At 43.2% G+C, this 13552-nt stretch overlaps 1 protein-coding gene across 3 annotated transcripts in view; it reads right to left on the bottom strand.

Annotated features, from left to right (window-relative positions):
- Nucleotides 1–13033, bottom strand: part of KDM7A (lysine demethylase 7A) — an 84645-nt gene extending 71612 nt beyond the window's left edge. For all 3 annotated transcript variants that reach the window (XM_036863095.1, XM_036863097.1, XM_036863096.1), the window contains exon 1: nucleotides 12751–13033. In XM_036863095.1, coding sequence (XP_036718990.1) covers nucleotides 12751–12944 — 194 coding nt within the window. In that variant the 5' untranslated portion in view covers nucleotides 12945–13033. The remainder of the gene's footprint in view (nucleotides 1–12750) is intronic.
- Nucleotides 13034–13552: the final 519 nt, after the last annotated feature.

Here is a 13552-nt window from a genome sequence, read left to right as displayed (position 1 = left end):
TTGTTTGTTGGAAGATTTTTAATCACAGTTTCAATTTCATTACTTGTGATTGGTCTGTTCATATTTTCTGTTTCTTCCTGGTTCAGTCTTGGAAGGTTATACCTTTCTAAGAATTTGTCCATTTCTTCCAGGTTGTCCATTTTATTGGCATAGAGTTGCTTGTAGTAGTCTCTTAGGATGCTTTGTATTTTTGCGGTGTCTGTTGTAACTTCTCCTTTTCATTTCTAATTTTATTGATTTGAGTCCTCTCCCTCTTTTTCTTGATGAGTCTGGCTAATGGCTTATCAATTTTGTTTATCTTCTCAAAGAACCAGCTTTTAGTTTTATTGATCTTTGCTATTGTTTTCTTTGTTTCTATTTCATTTATTTCCGCTCTGATCTTTATGATTTCTTTCCTTCTGCTAACTTTGGGTTTTGTTTGTTCTTCTTTCTCTAGTTCCTTTAGGTGTAAGGTTAGATTGTTTACTTGAGATTTTTCTTGTTTCTTTAGGTAGGCTTGTATAGCTATAAACTTCCCTCTTAAAACTGCTTTTGCTGCATCCCATAGGTTTTGGATCATCGTGTTTTCATTGTCATTTGTCTCTAGGTATTTTTTGATTTCCTCTTTGATTTCTTCAGTGATCTCTTGGTTATTTAGTAACGTACTGTTTAGCTTCCATGTGTTTGTGTTTTTTACGTTTTTTTCCCTGTAATTCATTTCTAATCTCATAGCGTTGTGGTCAGAAAAGATGCTTGATATGATTTCAATTTTCTTAAATTTACTGAGGCTTGATTTGTGACCCAAGATGTGATCTATCCTGGAGAATGTTCTGTGTGCACTTGAGAAGAAAGTGTAATCTGCTGTTTTTGGATGGAATGTCCTATAAATATCAATTAAATCTATCTGGTCTATTGTGTCATTTAAAGCTTCTGTTTCCTTATTTATTTTCATTTTGGATGATCTGTCCATTGGTGTAAGTGGGCTGTTAAAGTCCCCCACTATTATTGTGTTACTGTCAATTTCCTCTTTTATAGCTGTTAGCAGTTGCCTTATGTATTGAGGTGCTCCTATGTTGGGTGCATATATATTTATAATTGTTATATCTTCTTCTTGGATTGATCCCTTGATCATTATGTAGTGTCCTTCTTTGTCTCTTGTAACCTTCTTTATTTTAAAGTCTATTTTATCTGATATGAGTATAGTTACTCCAGCTTTCTTTTGATTTCCATTTGCATGGAATATCTTTTTCCATCCCCTCACTTTCAGTCTGTATGTGTCCCTAGGTCTAAAGTGGGTCTCTTGTAGACAGCATATATATGGGTCTTGTTTTTGTATCCATTCAGCAAGCCTGTGTCTTTTGGTTGGAGCATTTAATCCATTCACGTTTAAGGTAATTATCGATATGTATGTTCCTATGACCATTTTCTTAATTGTTTTGGGTTTGTTTTTGTAAGTTCTTTTCTTCTGTTGTGTTTCCCACTTAGAGAAGTTCCTTTAGCATTTGCTGTAGACCTGGTTTGGTGGTGCTGAATTCTCTTAGCTTTTGCTTGTCTGTAAAGCTTTTGATTTCTCCATCAAATCTGAATGAGATCCTTGCCGGGTAGAGTAATCTTGGTTGTAGGTTCTTCCCTTTCATCACTTTAAATATGTCGTGCCACTCCCTTCTGGCTTGTAGAGTTTCTGCTGAGAAATCAGCTGTTAACCTTATGGGAGTTCCCTTGTATGTTATTTGTCGTTCTGCCCTTGCTGCTTTCAATAATTTTTCTCTGTCTTTAATTTTTGCCAATTTGATTACTATGTGTCTCGGCGTGTTTCTCCTTGGGTTTATCCTGTATGGGACTTGCTGCGCTTCCTGGACTTGGGTGGCTATTTCCTTTCCCATGTTAGGGAAGTTTTCGACTATAATCTCTTCAAATATTTTCTCTGGTCCTTTCTCTCTCTCTTCTCCTTCTGGGACCCCTATAATGCGAATGTTGTTGCGTTTAATGTTGTCCCAGAGGTCTCTTAGGCTGTCTTCATTTCTTTTCATTCTATTTTCTTTAGTCTGTTCCGCAGCAGTCAATTCCACCATTCTGTCTTCCAGGTCACTTATCCGTTCTTCTGCCTCAGTTATTCTGCTACTGATTCCTTCTAGTGTAGTTTTCATTTCAGTTATTGTATTGTTCATCTGTTTGTTTGTTCTTTAATTTTTCTAACTCTTTGTTAAACATTTCTTGCATCTTCTCGATCTTTGTCTCCATTCTTATTCCGAGGTCCTGGATCATCTTCACTATCATTATTCTGAATTCTTTTTCTGGAAGGTTGCCTATCTCCACTTCATTTCGTTGTTTTTCTGGGGTTTTATCTTGTTCCTTCATCTGGTATATAGCCCTCTGCCTTTTCATCTTGTCTGTCTTTCTGTGAATGTCTCACTTTTCACTTTTTTATCCTTCTATATTGCTTGAATTTCTCACCAGATTTTTGGGGGTTTGTTTTTGTTTTTTAATTACAAGTTATGTGGTCAAAGGAGACACGGACCTTTTTTAAAATTCACCATTTTACTTCATATTGCTTAAAGCTAATAAATATTAAACACTGAATTTTTCCTTTAATAACCAATAGAGGATGCTAATGAGCCAATGAATTTCAAAACTAGTGATGAAGGGAAAGAATCAAGCTTTTTTTTTGTTTTTAGGGAATTCCCCCATCTTATTATCATTATTTTTTTAATTTATTTATTTTATTTTTGGCTGCGTTGGGTCTTCGTTGCTGCGCACGGGCTTTCTCTAGTTGCGGCGACCTTTCTCTTCGTCGTGGTGCGCGGGCTTCTCATTGCGGTGGCTTCTCTTGTTGCAGAGCACAGGCTCCAGGCATGCGGGCTTCAGCAGTTGTGGCATGCGGGTTCAGTAGTTGTGGCTCACAGGCTCTAGAGCGCAGGCTCAGTAGTTGTGGCACACCGGTTTAGTTGCTCCGCGGCATGTGAGATCTTCCCGGACCAGGGCTCAAACCCACGTCCCCTGCACTGGCAAGCGGATTCTTAATCACTGCGCCAGCAGGGAAGCCCGAATCAAGCGTTTAAATCTACCTCTCCTATACAAATAGTAACCAAAGGAGTAGACGAAGGAAAGTTTTCTCTTTATAGAAGTATTCCAGCTAACAAATGAAGAAGAAATTTTATAATTAAAATATCATTTTGCAACTGCTAATGAATGAATGAATGGATACTGGCACTGATCAATGGCAGCAAACATGACAAAAAGAGAAACAACCAGACATTTCATGCCTCCTGATAGAAGACTACACCACCCACTTACAACATATTCTTGGCGGGAAAAACCTGAATCTGATCAAGCTTATCTAGCTCCAACTACCAATTTACAGGAAAGAGAGGAACATGTTGAAAGATACTGCAAGGATGTAATAAGCAAAATCCAGAAAGTGGAAAACTTTAGAGGATAAACAACCACTTTCTGCAACAAATAAATTGCAAAGGAAAAAAACAAACATGAGGAAAATCTACAGATGAGGGTTTTCCAACAGCAGCACTACTGACATTTAGGATCAGAGAATCCTCTCTCGTAGGAGCTGCTCTGTCTGGGATGTTTAGCAGCATCCCTGCCCTCTGCCTATGACGTGCCAGGAACAACCCCACCCCATCCCCCTGCCAAAATAAAAAATGTCTCTAGGCATTGCCAAGTGTCCCCTGGGAGGCGAAATCCCACCCAGTTGAGAACCACTGCTACAGATTAAGAGACACATCAATTAATCATAATGTGTGGACCTTATCTGGACCTTGATTCAAACTGTAATACCAAAAGTTACTGTATTTACCATTTACTACACCAAAATACTAAAAAATATTATGACATTTACGATACAACTGAAAATTTGAACACTGAATACTGATATTACACAATTTTCAATTATTTTTAGTTGTTTTAAAGGTATTGTAGTTTTTCTTAAAAGGGGCCTTATCTTAATAGATATACATGCTGAAATACTCACAGATATAATGACACATCAGCAGTTCGCTTCAGAATAACACCAAGTGCAAGGGAAATGGGGGCAGGGTTAGATGAAACAAGATTGGTCATGAATGAATTGATAATCACTAAGGTGGAGTGATGGTTATCTGGAAGCCTATTATACTATCCTATTTATTTCTGTTTATGTTTGAAATTTTCTCCAAAAAACCCACAAAAATTGAAATTAAAGTCAAAACCATCATGGTGGCTAGCAACATTCAGATGAATGACAAACCAACCCAGTAAGTGAATCTTCTTTTTTGTAACATCTTTATTGGAGTATAATTGCTTTACAATGGTGTGTTAGTTTCTGCTTTATAGCAAAGTGAATCAGCTATACATATACATATATTCCCATATCTCCTCCCTCTTGCATCTCCCTCCCTCCCACCCTCCCTATCCCACCCCTCTAGGTGGTCACAAAGCACCAAACTGTTCTCCCTGTGCTATGCAGCTGCTTCCCACTAGCTATCTATTTTACGTTTGGTAGTGTATATATGTCCATGCCAGTAAGTGAATCTTAACGTTCAACTAGTTTCCATTAACCATCCCATGGTATGCTTGCTCAAACACATGCAGGGGCTCTCAGAATATATAAACAGCTGATTCTAAAAAAAAGAAAAGAAAGAAAGAAAGAAGGAAGGAAAATGGCCCTCAGCCCCATGAAAAGTTGTTCAAACTCATTTGTGATTAGAGATATGCAGATCAAAACGGGGATACCATTTGTCACCTATCAGAGTGGCAAAGATTAAAAACATGACAACACATCGTGATGACAAGAATGTGGAGAAAGCTGCACTTTCCTACACTGCTGGTGGGAATGAAAGCTAGTCCAACCATTCTGGAGGGAAATCTGGTAATCCTGACAAAACAATGCACTTAATCTTCTGACCAAGTAATCCCACTTCTAGCAATCTAACCTGAAGATATACCTCCATTAATATGGAAATACATATGCACAAGGTTATTCATTACAGCATTGTTTGTAACTATAAAATATGATAAACAACCTAAATGCCCATACACAAGAAAATGGATGAATAAAACAGGGTACATGCACACAAAGGAGTACCGTACAGCTGTTAAAAAGAATAAAGAAGAGCTCTATGAACTGACATGGAGTGATTTCCAGTATACACCGTCAAGTAAAAAAAAGCAAAGTGAAGAGTATTTATCTTATGCTACACAGTGTAAAAAAAGTAAATATAAGAAAACACACAAGGATCTGCACATTTGTGGGAAAACGAACAAAAAACTCCACACAGAAAGGATAAACCAGAAACTAAAGAGAGTGATTACTCGTGGGGATCGGGGAGATGGGGGACCGGGAGGGGTAGGAGGAGTGAAGAGGGCAAGACACTTCTGAGTATACCTTTTCATGTAACTTCTGGCTTCTTAGAACCACAGTAATGTTCCACATACCCAAAATATAAACCAACAATTAAAACCAACCAGGACAGAGGAGGAATCCAAAATGCAACATAAACAGTAACAAATAAACCTGAACTATATTACAAATAAATAACACACTAAAGTAGAAGAAAAGAAGTTAACTTTAGAAAACGGTTTTCTGCCTAGATATTACAAGGCTAAAGACAAAAACAAAACAAAACAAAACCTACACACAAATACTGTAATCTACTTAGCAAACTGGGTTTCTCAGAAGGGTATGGGTTAGCAATTTGAGAACTACTTTATGTACTTTATGTATACACTAGGATTGAACAAATAAATATACTGTAGATAATGAGAGCTGCGTTTCTGTTGGTCAACAAAGTCATAAGTAAGGAAAGGGGGAAGTTTAAAATGAACCCTGTGGTGTTAGATTAGAATCAAAGGTATCACTATAAAGTTTTATGGTTTTAGTACAAATAGACATAAACACAAATACAGGTGTGTGTGCATGTGTGTGATTAGAGTATTTCCTAGTTCTGTCCACTGAGAACGTCTAGAAGCAATGAGCCTACCGAGTGCCAGACCTTGGTTTCTAACAACCATTCTCCAATAAAAGTAACCAGGGCTCACACAAATACATACAAAAATCATATGTCGGACTTCCCTGGTGGTGTAGTGGTTAAGAATCCGCCTGCCAATGCAGGAGACACGGGTTCAAGCCCTGGTCTGGGAAGATCCCACGTGCCATGGAGCAACTAAGCCCGTGCGCCACAACTACTGAAGCCCACCTGCCTAGAGCCCGTGCTCCGCAACAAGAGAAGCCACCACAAAGAGAAGCCTGCCACTGCAACGAAGAGTAGCCCGGCTCACCGCAACTGGAGAAAGCCCACGCACAGCAACAAAGATCCAACACAGCCAAAAATTAATTAATTAATTAATTTTTAAAAAAAATCATGTTACCATTTATTCACACCATAATTAATGGAAAAAGTATAATATTAATATTAATGGAAAAGTAAGTAGGCAATCACTACAGTAATAAAATGTAACTTCCAAAAAGAATTAGACACTTGGTAGCAGCTGCAACATCAGCACTGACCAACTGTTCAAAAACTGTGCAAATTATTGTGGGGTTTCAACTGCTCAAACCAACCAAAGCTTGCTTTATAATCAAATTCCTTTACTTACTCCTGTTCTGTTCTTATTCTTGAGCCCCACCATGTCAGACCATCAAATATAAAGGCATTCATCCCCTTTAGGTGATCAGTAAACTCAATTTCATACTTAAGAACGTGGGCTATGACAGCATACCAAGCAGAAATCTGCCCCAAACTGATGGTTTAAAAAGTTTTAAAGCTTGATGAGAGAACTATATGTTAGTGCCACTAAGCATTCTGAGATAAGACTCCATTTCAAAACATATTTTAGTTCAAATAGCAAAATTGAGCATATATGTAGAATACTATTATAAGTGAAACATATGAAGAAAATACTCATATATTCTCCTATGATAAACTGTCACATCAAAAAAAGATGTTGAGAAACTCAATAAATGGACTTTTTGTCTCTTACAGGGAGATACATGTTCACCTATTAAGTTTATAATACTAAAAGACTTGATCATTAAGCAGAAACGTAGATAAAACAAATTTTAAAAATAATTCCCATCCTTAACATTAAAAAAAATCAAAATACGCTCCAATAAGAAATCCATTATAATAAGGATGAAACAGAGTTAATTATAAAACTTTTCAAATAATGATTTCATACTCTGTTCCCAAGGCAGTTATGATCATTGTAAACATATTTACGCCAAAGAAAATAATTTTAATAAAGGGAAAAAAGGAAGATGTTTACAGATGTATTTCTCTGGAGCTCTGGCACATCTGTTTTACCTGCATCACACCCCTCCCCCACCCCCACCCCACGACAGAGACAGAGATCAGGTCTGGCTCTATGACCTTCTAGCTCTGCAACCCTGGGAAAGTTACCGACCTCTCAACCCTCAGATTCCTCATCTGTAAAATGGAGATGATAATAACACTTACCCAGCAAGGTTACAGTGAGAGTTAGATGAGTTAATTAATACAGCTAACGCAGTTAGAACAGTGCCTAGAACTTGGTAAAGCATTCAATAAGTGTTCGGCTGAGTTCCTGGGACTCTAAGAGTGAGTAGCTGAGAAACTCCTATCCAGTAGCATTATTCTAGGTAAAATGTTTCTATCCCCATAAACCAGGCTCTTCGTTCATTCAAACTTCAGGAATGAAAATTAATATAGGACATTTGTAAATTACCAAAACCACTCAAACATTTAAAATCATCCCTCACCTGGATTATCACAATAGCTTTCTTACTCACCTGCCTGTCACCTTTGCCTCCCCCTCCAGTATTTTCTCCATGTAGCAGCCAGAGTGAACCTTTTAAAGGTTAAGTCAGATCGTTTATTCCTCCACTCAAAATATTTGACTATTTGCTCTGAGTGAAATCCAAAATTTTCTAGTGTTCAAATGGCTCCTTCGCAAAGCCTTCCATAATCACACCGTATGAAAGCAGCCTTATACCACCCCCAGTCCTCTCTCTTCTCCTAACTCAATTTTTCTTCACAGCACTTAGCATTCTTTTGCCATGTATATTTACTCATCTATCCCACTTCCCCACCATCCCCACCTCCACAGAATGTAAGTTACAGGATAGCAAGGACTTTGCTTTGTTCATCGCTATATTCCTAGCACCAAGAACAGCGCCAGGCATACTGCAAACTGGGCCAAAGCCAACAGCATACTTGATAAAACACAAGAGGCAGTCCCTTGTGTCCGGAAAAAGAAATGAAGTAAAATTACAAAATACTATGTGTCAGCTACTAAAGTGGCAAATTTTTAATTTTTTAAACTTTTTATTTTAATGTTTGAAGTGTAATAAAGTTTTAAAAAAATCTTCAGTGCCCATACAGCTCAGTGAACTTTTCCATCTGTATACACTCATGTAAACAACAACCCAAGACCAAGATATAGAACATTTCCTGCACCTCAGAAGCTCCCTTGAGCCTCCTCTCAGTAAATACCCCCAGAGAGGTGAGTATCAATACTAGTCTGACTTCTACTCAATTATGCCTGTACTTGAACTTCATGTAAGTAGAATCAAACAGTATACGCTTTCATGTCGGTCTTCTTTTGTTCAACCTTGTATCCGTGGGATTCACCCACGTTGTTGCATACATCAGTAGTGCATTCCTTCTTTATGGCTAAGTAGCATTCCATTTTATGATTATACCACAGTTTATATAATTGACTACTGATGACAGTTAAGTTGCTCCAGTTTGGGGATAATATGAATAGTGCTGCCATGAATGGGCTTCTGGGTTCATGGGTATGTCTTTTGGTATCTGCAGAATGGCAACATTTTTGTTTGTTTGGGGGTTTTTTGGGGGGGCCGGGGGGAGGGAGATAATGGTTAATAATACCTTAGTGAGAATCCAGGGAAACGCAAGTAGGCAGTAGGTGAGAGTATAAACTGAAATAACCTTTCTGAAAGACATTCTGGCAATAGGCACAAGAAGCCTAAAAATATCTATGCCCTGTGACTAATAACTCTACTTCAAGGAAATTTCTTACTGAGTATTTAGATGGGCCAGATCTTCTTCTAAGTGTTTTACATGTATTAACTCATTTGATTTATTCTAAGGAAACGATTAGAGATGCTCAACAATGGTTTATTCAGAAGGATGTCAATCAACCATCCATCATTAGGAAATAGAAGAAAAACTAGTAAACAAAGTAAAAAACTAACATGAGGAGAATGATTTTGAAATGTATTGTACTTCCATGAAATTAAACTCTATGCAGCCACTGAAAATGTTTCTCAAAGAACATTAAAGATATAGGAAAAAGTATACATTAATGAATGATAGGTAACAGTAGAACGCATAAATAAATTCCTAGTTTTGTTTCATTTTTAAAAATACATATGTATACCTTAAATGTTAAAATACTGGTAATCACTGGAAGACATGGGTAATTTCATATTCTTGATTCTCTTCTATACCTCTCAATTTTTCTACAATATGTTACTTTTGCCAATCAACATGAATATATGACTAACAAGACTAATAAATAAAGGTGTTTACATTATAATGGGGAGACAAAAGACATTATAATACAACTGAATCAGAGCAATGATGCCATTTTGCATAGGATGATATAAAAGCTCTATGGAAAGACATCTATCCTAGAGATTAGTAGGGGGTAGGGCATTGTCAAGAAAGATCTCCATTGTCTTACTTCCACCAAGGACTCAGAGAGAAAAAACTCCATCTCTAGGTTGGAAGGAACCTGCCCAGGAAAATCTTGTTAATTCCTCAGCTTGCTGCCCCTAAGGTATCAATTATATGTTGTACCCTGGGCACATGTTCTTTTCCCCTCTCTCTTACAGAAAAGGCTTAGGCAGACTGAGGGACTGGAATTCCTGAACACCAAGGATGCAGTCAAAGTTCAAAAGCCTCAAACCTGGAGGAAGCTGATTCCATCTGCCCTCATGCCTGGCTAAAAAGCATCAAGGGAGGATCTTCCTTCCCACTCAGGATAAATTAGGGCAAAAACTTTTCGGATTTCCAGATGTCAGAAACTCCAGGCAGAGTTAACCCAAATTTATACCAAAATCTACTGACTCCTTGAGTTTAAAAAATTCTTCTACTCGAAAAAAATAAAAGTACCAAGAAGTTATCCAGGAAAGACAATTCTCTGTATCCACCCTCCTACCCTCTCTTTTTCTTCTGCAGATGGACCATCCCTGGAAACCAAAGGAAAGCTGAGCATGGGGGTTAAAGTTGTACTTTGGTACTTTAGGGGCCAATTCTCACATAAGCAAATGACAGTTGTTTAATAATTAATACCTAAGGAACATTTTGCTATGTTCAACAAAGCATTCATTTTGTGGTACAATAAACAAAGTAAATATCGATTACAGGAAAAACATATGGACCCCAAATTACCAATGTTTCATTAAGAATTAAACTTGCTAATAAGCATGGCAGGACATTATCATTAAATTTTCTAACTTTTGACATCTAAATCACATTAACTTATCAAGGATTGCTGGTCAAAAAAGCCCTGGGTTCAAAAAGCACTTTTCAAAGTCACTTCCACAGATATAAAGTCACACAAATCTATGTGACAAAGGAGACCATACTTGTTTTGGCCCTGCTCTCCCTCCTTCACACACAGCCTCTTTATTCTCCCTTCAACTCCTCCTATTTACGAATTTGTATTTAAATGTATTAACAAAATTCTCCATAAACTATCTGCAGCTTTGCATGGTTATAGTGTTACTTAAATTAAGATAAATAAAATTGTAGTCAAAAATTTATTAACCCATCAAATCTCTACATTGTACCATGGGACAAATTTCTTATGCAGCTAAAATAGTTCTTTGAAAAAAATAAGTATTTACATAATCACCAGGGATTTGGGTTTTATTCTATATGTAACCTAGATTTTTGGATAATCTCTATTCTGGTTGCCTATGATGGGAAAAGAGGATGTAGAAATAGAATTGGCAAAACTTGGTATCTTCATATTTCAGTTTTACATACAATCAAAATATAGGCGAAACATCGGTTTCAAGTAATAAAGAAAGCACTTTACATAATTTATTCTTATTACAAAGCGGCACATTTGCAATAACATTCCCAGCATATACCAGACTATTAAAAGATTATCTGATATACAAAATAAGGATGCTGTCCTTCTTTTACAGTGACAATTTGTTGGGTTTTTTTTCCCCCCTCTGTTGTTGTGCTGTCAGAACTGTGCAACCTGAAAACTGATGAAAACTAGCTGTAGCTGAAAATTAAATAAAACCAACTGTACCTAGCACTGAACACTGACAAGAACGCTGTAATTTAACTGGTTTTCTCTCCCAGGTCCAGTAGAGGGAGACTAAGACATCTGGCCTGGTCGTGTAGCGTTTCTGCAAAATTGGGGAGGGGGGGAGCGGAGGCTGTATTTAAATGTCCTGCTGTCAATCAAAGGACACTTCCTACAATCACAGTCACCATATCTGCTGTTACCCGCGAGCGTACTCTCGCCCAGATACGACATGAAACGGTGCTCGGGAAACCTGCATCACCTAAAAGTGACCGCAGGCTTTGCCACAAGACCCAAATAAGGACTTTGGGAGCCCAACCTCAACTAGTTTCTTTGTTTAAATGCCTGCGAATCCCTCCCACGCCGGAGTCAAGAGGCTGTGGCGCCGCCCTTTATTAGCCTCACACTTTGATTACAAAACACACGAGTCGGCGGCTCGGCGGCGGAGGCGGCCCAAGCTCTCACAAACGTCAAACCCGAAACACAGGCGGCGGCCGAGGCAGAGGGCGACGCTCGCCGCCCCCGCCACCCGACCCGAAATCCCCACCGTCCGGCGAAAGTTCGCCCGCACCAGGCCCCCGGGCGCTGGCCCCGGGCCGCCCGGGTGTCGCCGGCCCCTCGGGCGACGGGAAATTTCACTCTTTATAAAGTTTGGGCTGCGGCGCGGGGGCGACGCGGGGGGTTGGGGACGAGAGGCTCTCCCTTCGGGCCCCGCTGCCCACTCCATCCGCTCCACCCCCGCCGGGACGGGTTGCGCCCGGGTGGCGGGTGGAGGCCACGACCCGAGCCGCCCCGCCGCCCCGCCCGGGACCCCCGGCCCGAACTTCCGACTGGCATCTTTCAAGTCCCCGAGAGTGCCTCATCTGTTGCTCTGTTTACTCCGCGGAGCCCCGCCGGGCTGGCGCTACCGACGCCCCCGTCTCAGCGCCCCGCGGCCGAGGAAGTTTGATAAAGACCGGGGAAGGGGGCGCGACCGCGACCCGCGGGCGGAGGCGGGGGGAAGGAGGGCAATTTCTGGAGACCCCGGGCCGGGGCCAGCCGGTCGCCGCCCGGAAGGAAGGCGCGGCGGCCGGCCGGGCACGGCGGCCGGCCGGGCGGCGACTCCGGGCCGGGAGCCCCGGGCGGGCGGGGCGGCGGCGGGCTGCGGGTGCGGCGAGGGGCGGCGGGCCGGGCCGGCGCTCCGCCCGCCGCCTCCGCCGGCGCCTGCCCCGGACGCGTCCCCTCGCCCCGGTCTCCCCCTGCCAACTTCTCGGCTGGTCCCCTTTGTTCCCGTTTGTTGTGGCGACTCTTCGCCCGGCCGGGCGATCCCACCAGCCCCCGTAGCCCGCCCGGCGCCCGGCGAGCCCGGGGCCCCGCGCGCCCCGCTGCCCGGGCCGGGGGCTCGGCGCCGGGGCCCCTCGGCGCTCAGTGCGGCGGCCGGGCGGAGGGCGGCGCGGGCGGCCAGAGCGGCGAAGGCGGCGGTTGGCCGGTGGCCGGCGGCGGCGGCGGGGCTGGAAGGGGCTTATTTACCTGCCGTGGAACCAGTCCTTGCAGATATCGCACTCGATCATGAAGCGGTTCACGTCGTACGGCTGCCGGCACACACAGTACACCGGCGGGGGCGGCGGGGGCGCCGAGGCCCGGCCCGGAGCCGCTACCGACACGGCTGCCGCGGCGGCTCCAGCTGCTGCTCCCGCGGCCACCGCCGCCGCCGCTCCGGCCATCTTTAAAAAACACACACACGCTCGCTCGCTGCTCCGCTTGCCGACTGGAGCGAGCGCAGCCGCCAGCCAGCGCCGCCTCCTGCAGCAGCCGGAGCAGCAGCCGCGGCGGCGGCGGCGGCGGCGGCGGCGGCGGTGCCTCAGTGCGCGCGCGCGCGCGCGATGCCACAGCCGGGCGCTGGGTGGGGGGGAGGGGGCCGCGGGCGGCTGGCGGCGGCGCGCGCACGACGCGCGAGGTCCCGGCCCGGCTCCTTCCGGCGCTCCGCGCGGGGCCGTGCGTCTCGCGCACGTCGTCCTGCCGCCGGCGCGCGCGCCGCGCTCCTCTCGCGTCAGCCCGGCGGAGGGACAGGCTGAAGGGCACGCGGGGCGGGGGAGGCGGAGGGAGGCAGAGGCTCCCTGAGGACACGCGCGGTGGCGCGGGGAGCGCGGCCCCGGGAGGGGGACAGCGGGCGCGTGCGAGCAGCCGGCTCCGGCGTTTCTGAGTGAACGCACAGGCCGGGGAAGTTCCTGCGCAGTGAAAAGCGGCGCACGCTGCGTGTGTGCTCTGGCTCTGCGAACCGAGGAAATTAGAGCCCCGCCAGGGCCACTTCCCGACCCGGGGAGAATCTTAA

The sequence above is a fragment of the Balaenoptera musculus genome, chromosome 9 (genome assembly GCF_009873245.2).
Source record: "Balaenoptera musculus isolate JJ_BM4_2016_0621 chromosome 9, mBalMus1.pri.v3, whole genome shotgun sequence".
Lineage (NCBI taxonomy): Eukaryota > Metazoa > Chordata > Mammalia > Artiodactyla > Balaenopteridae > Balaenoptera > Balaenoptera musculus.
This window is presented reverse-complemented; position numbering and strand designations above follow the sequence as displayed.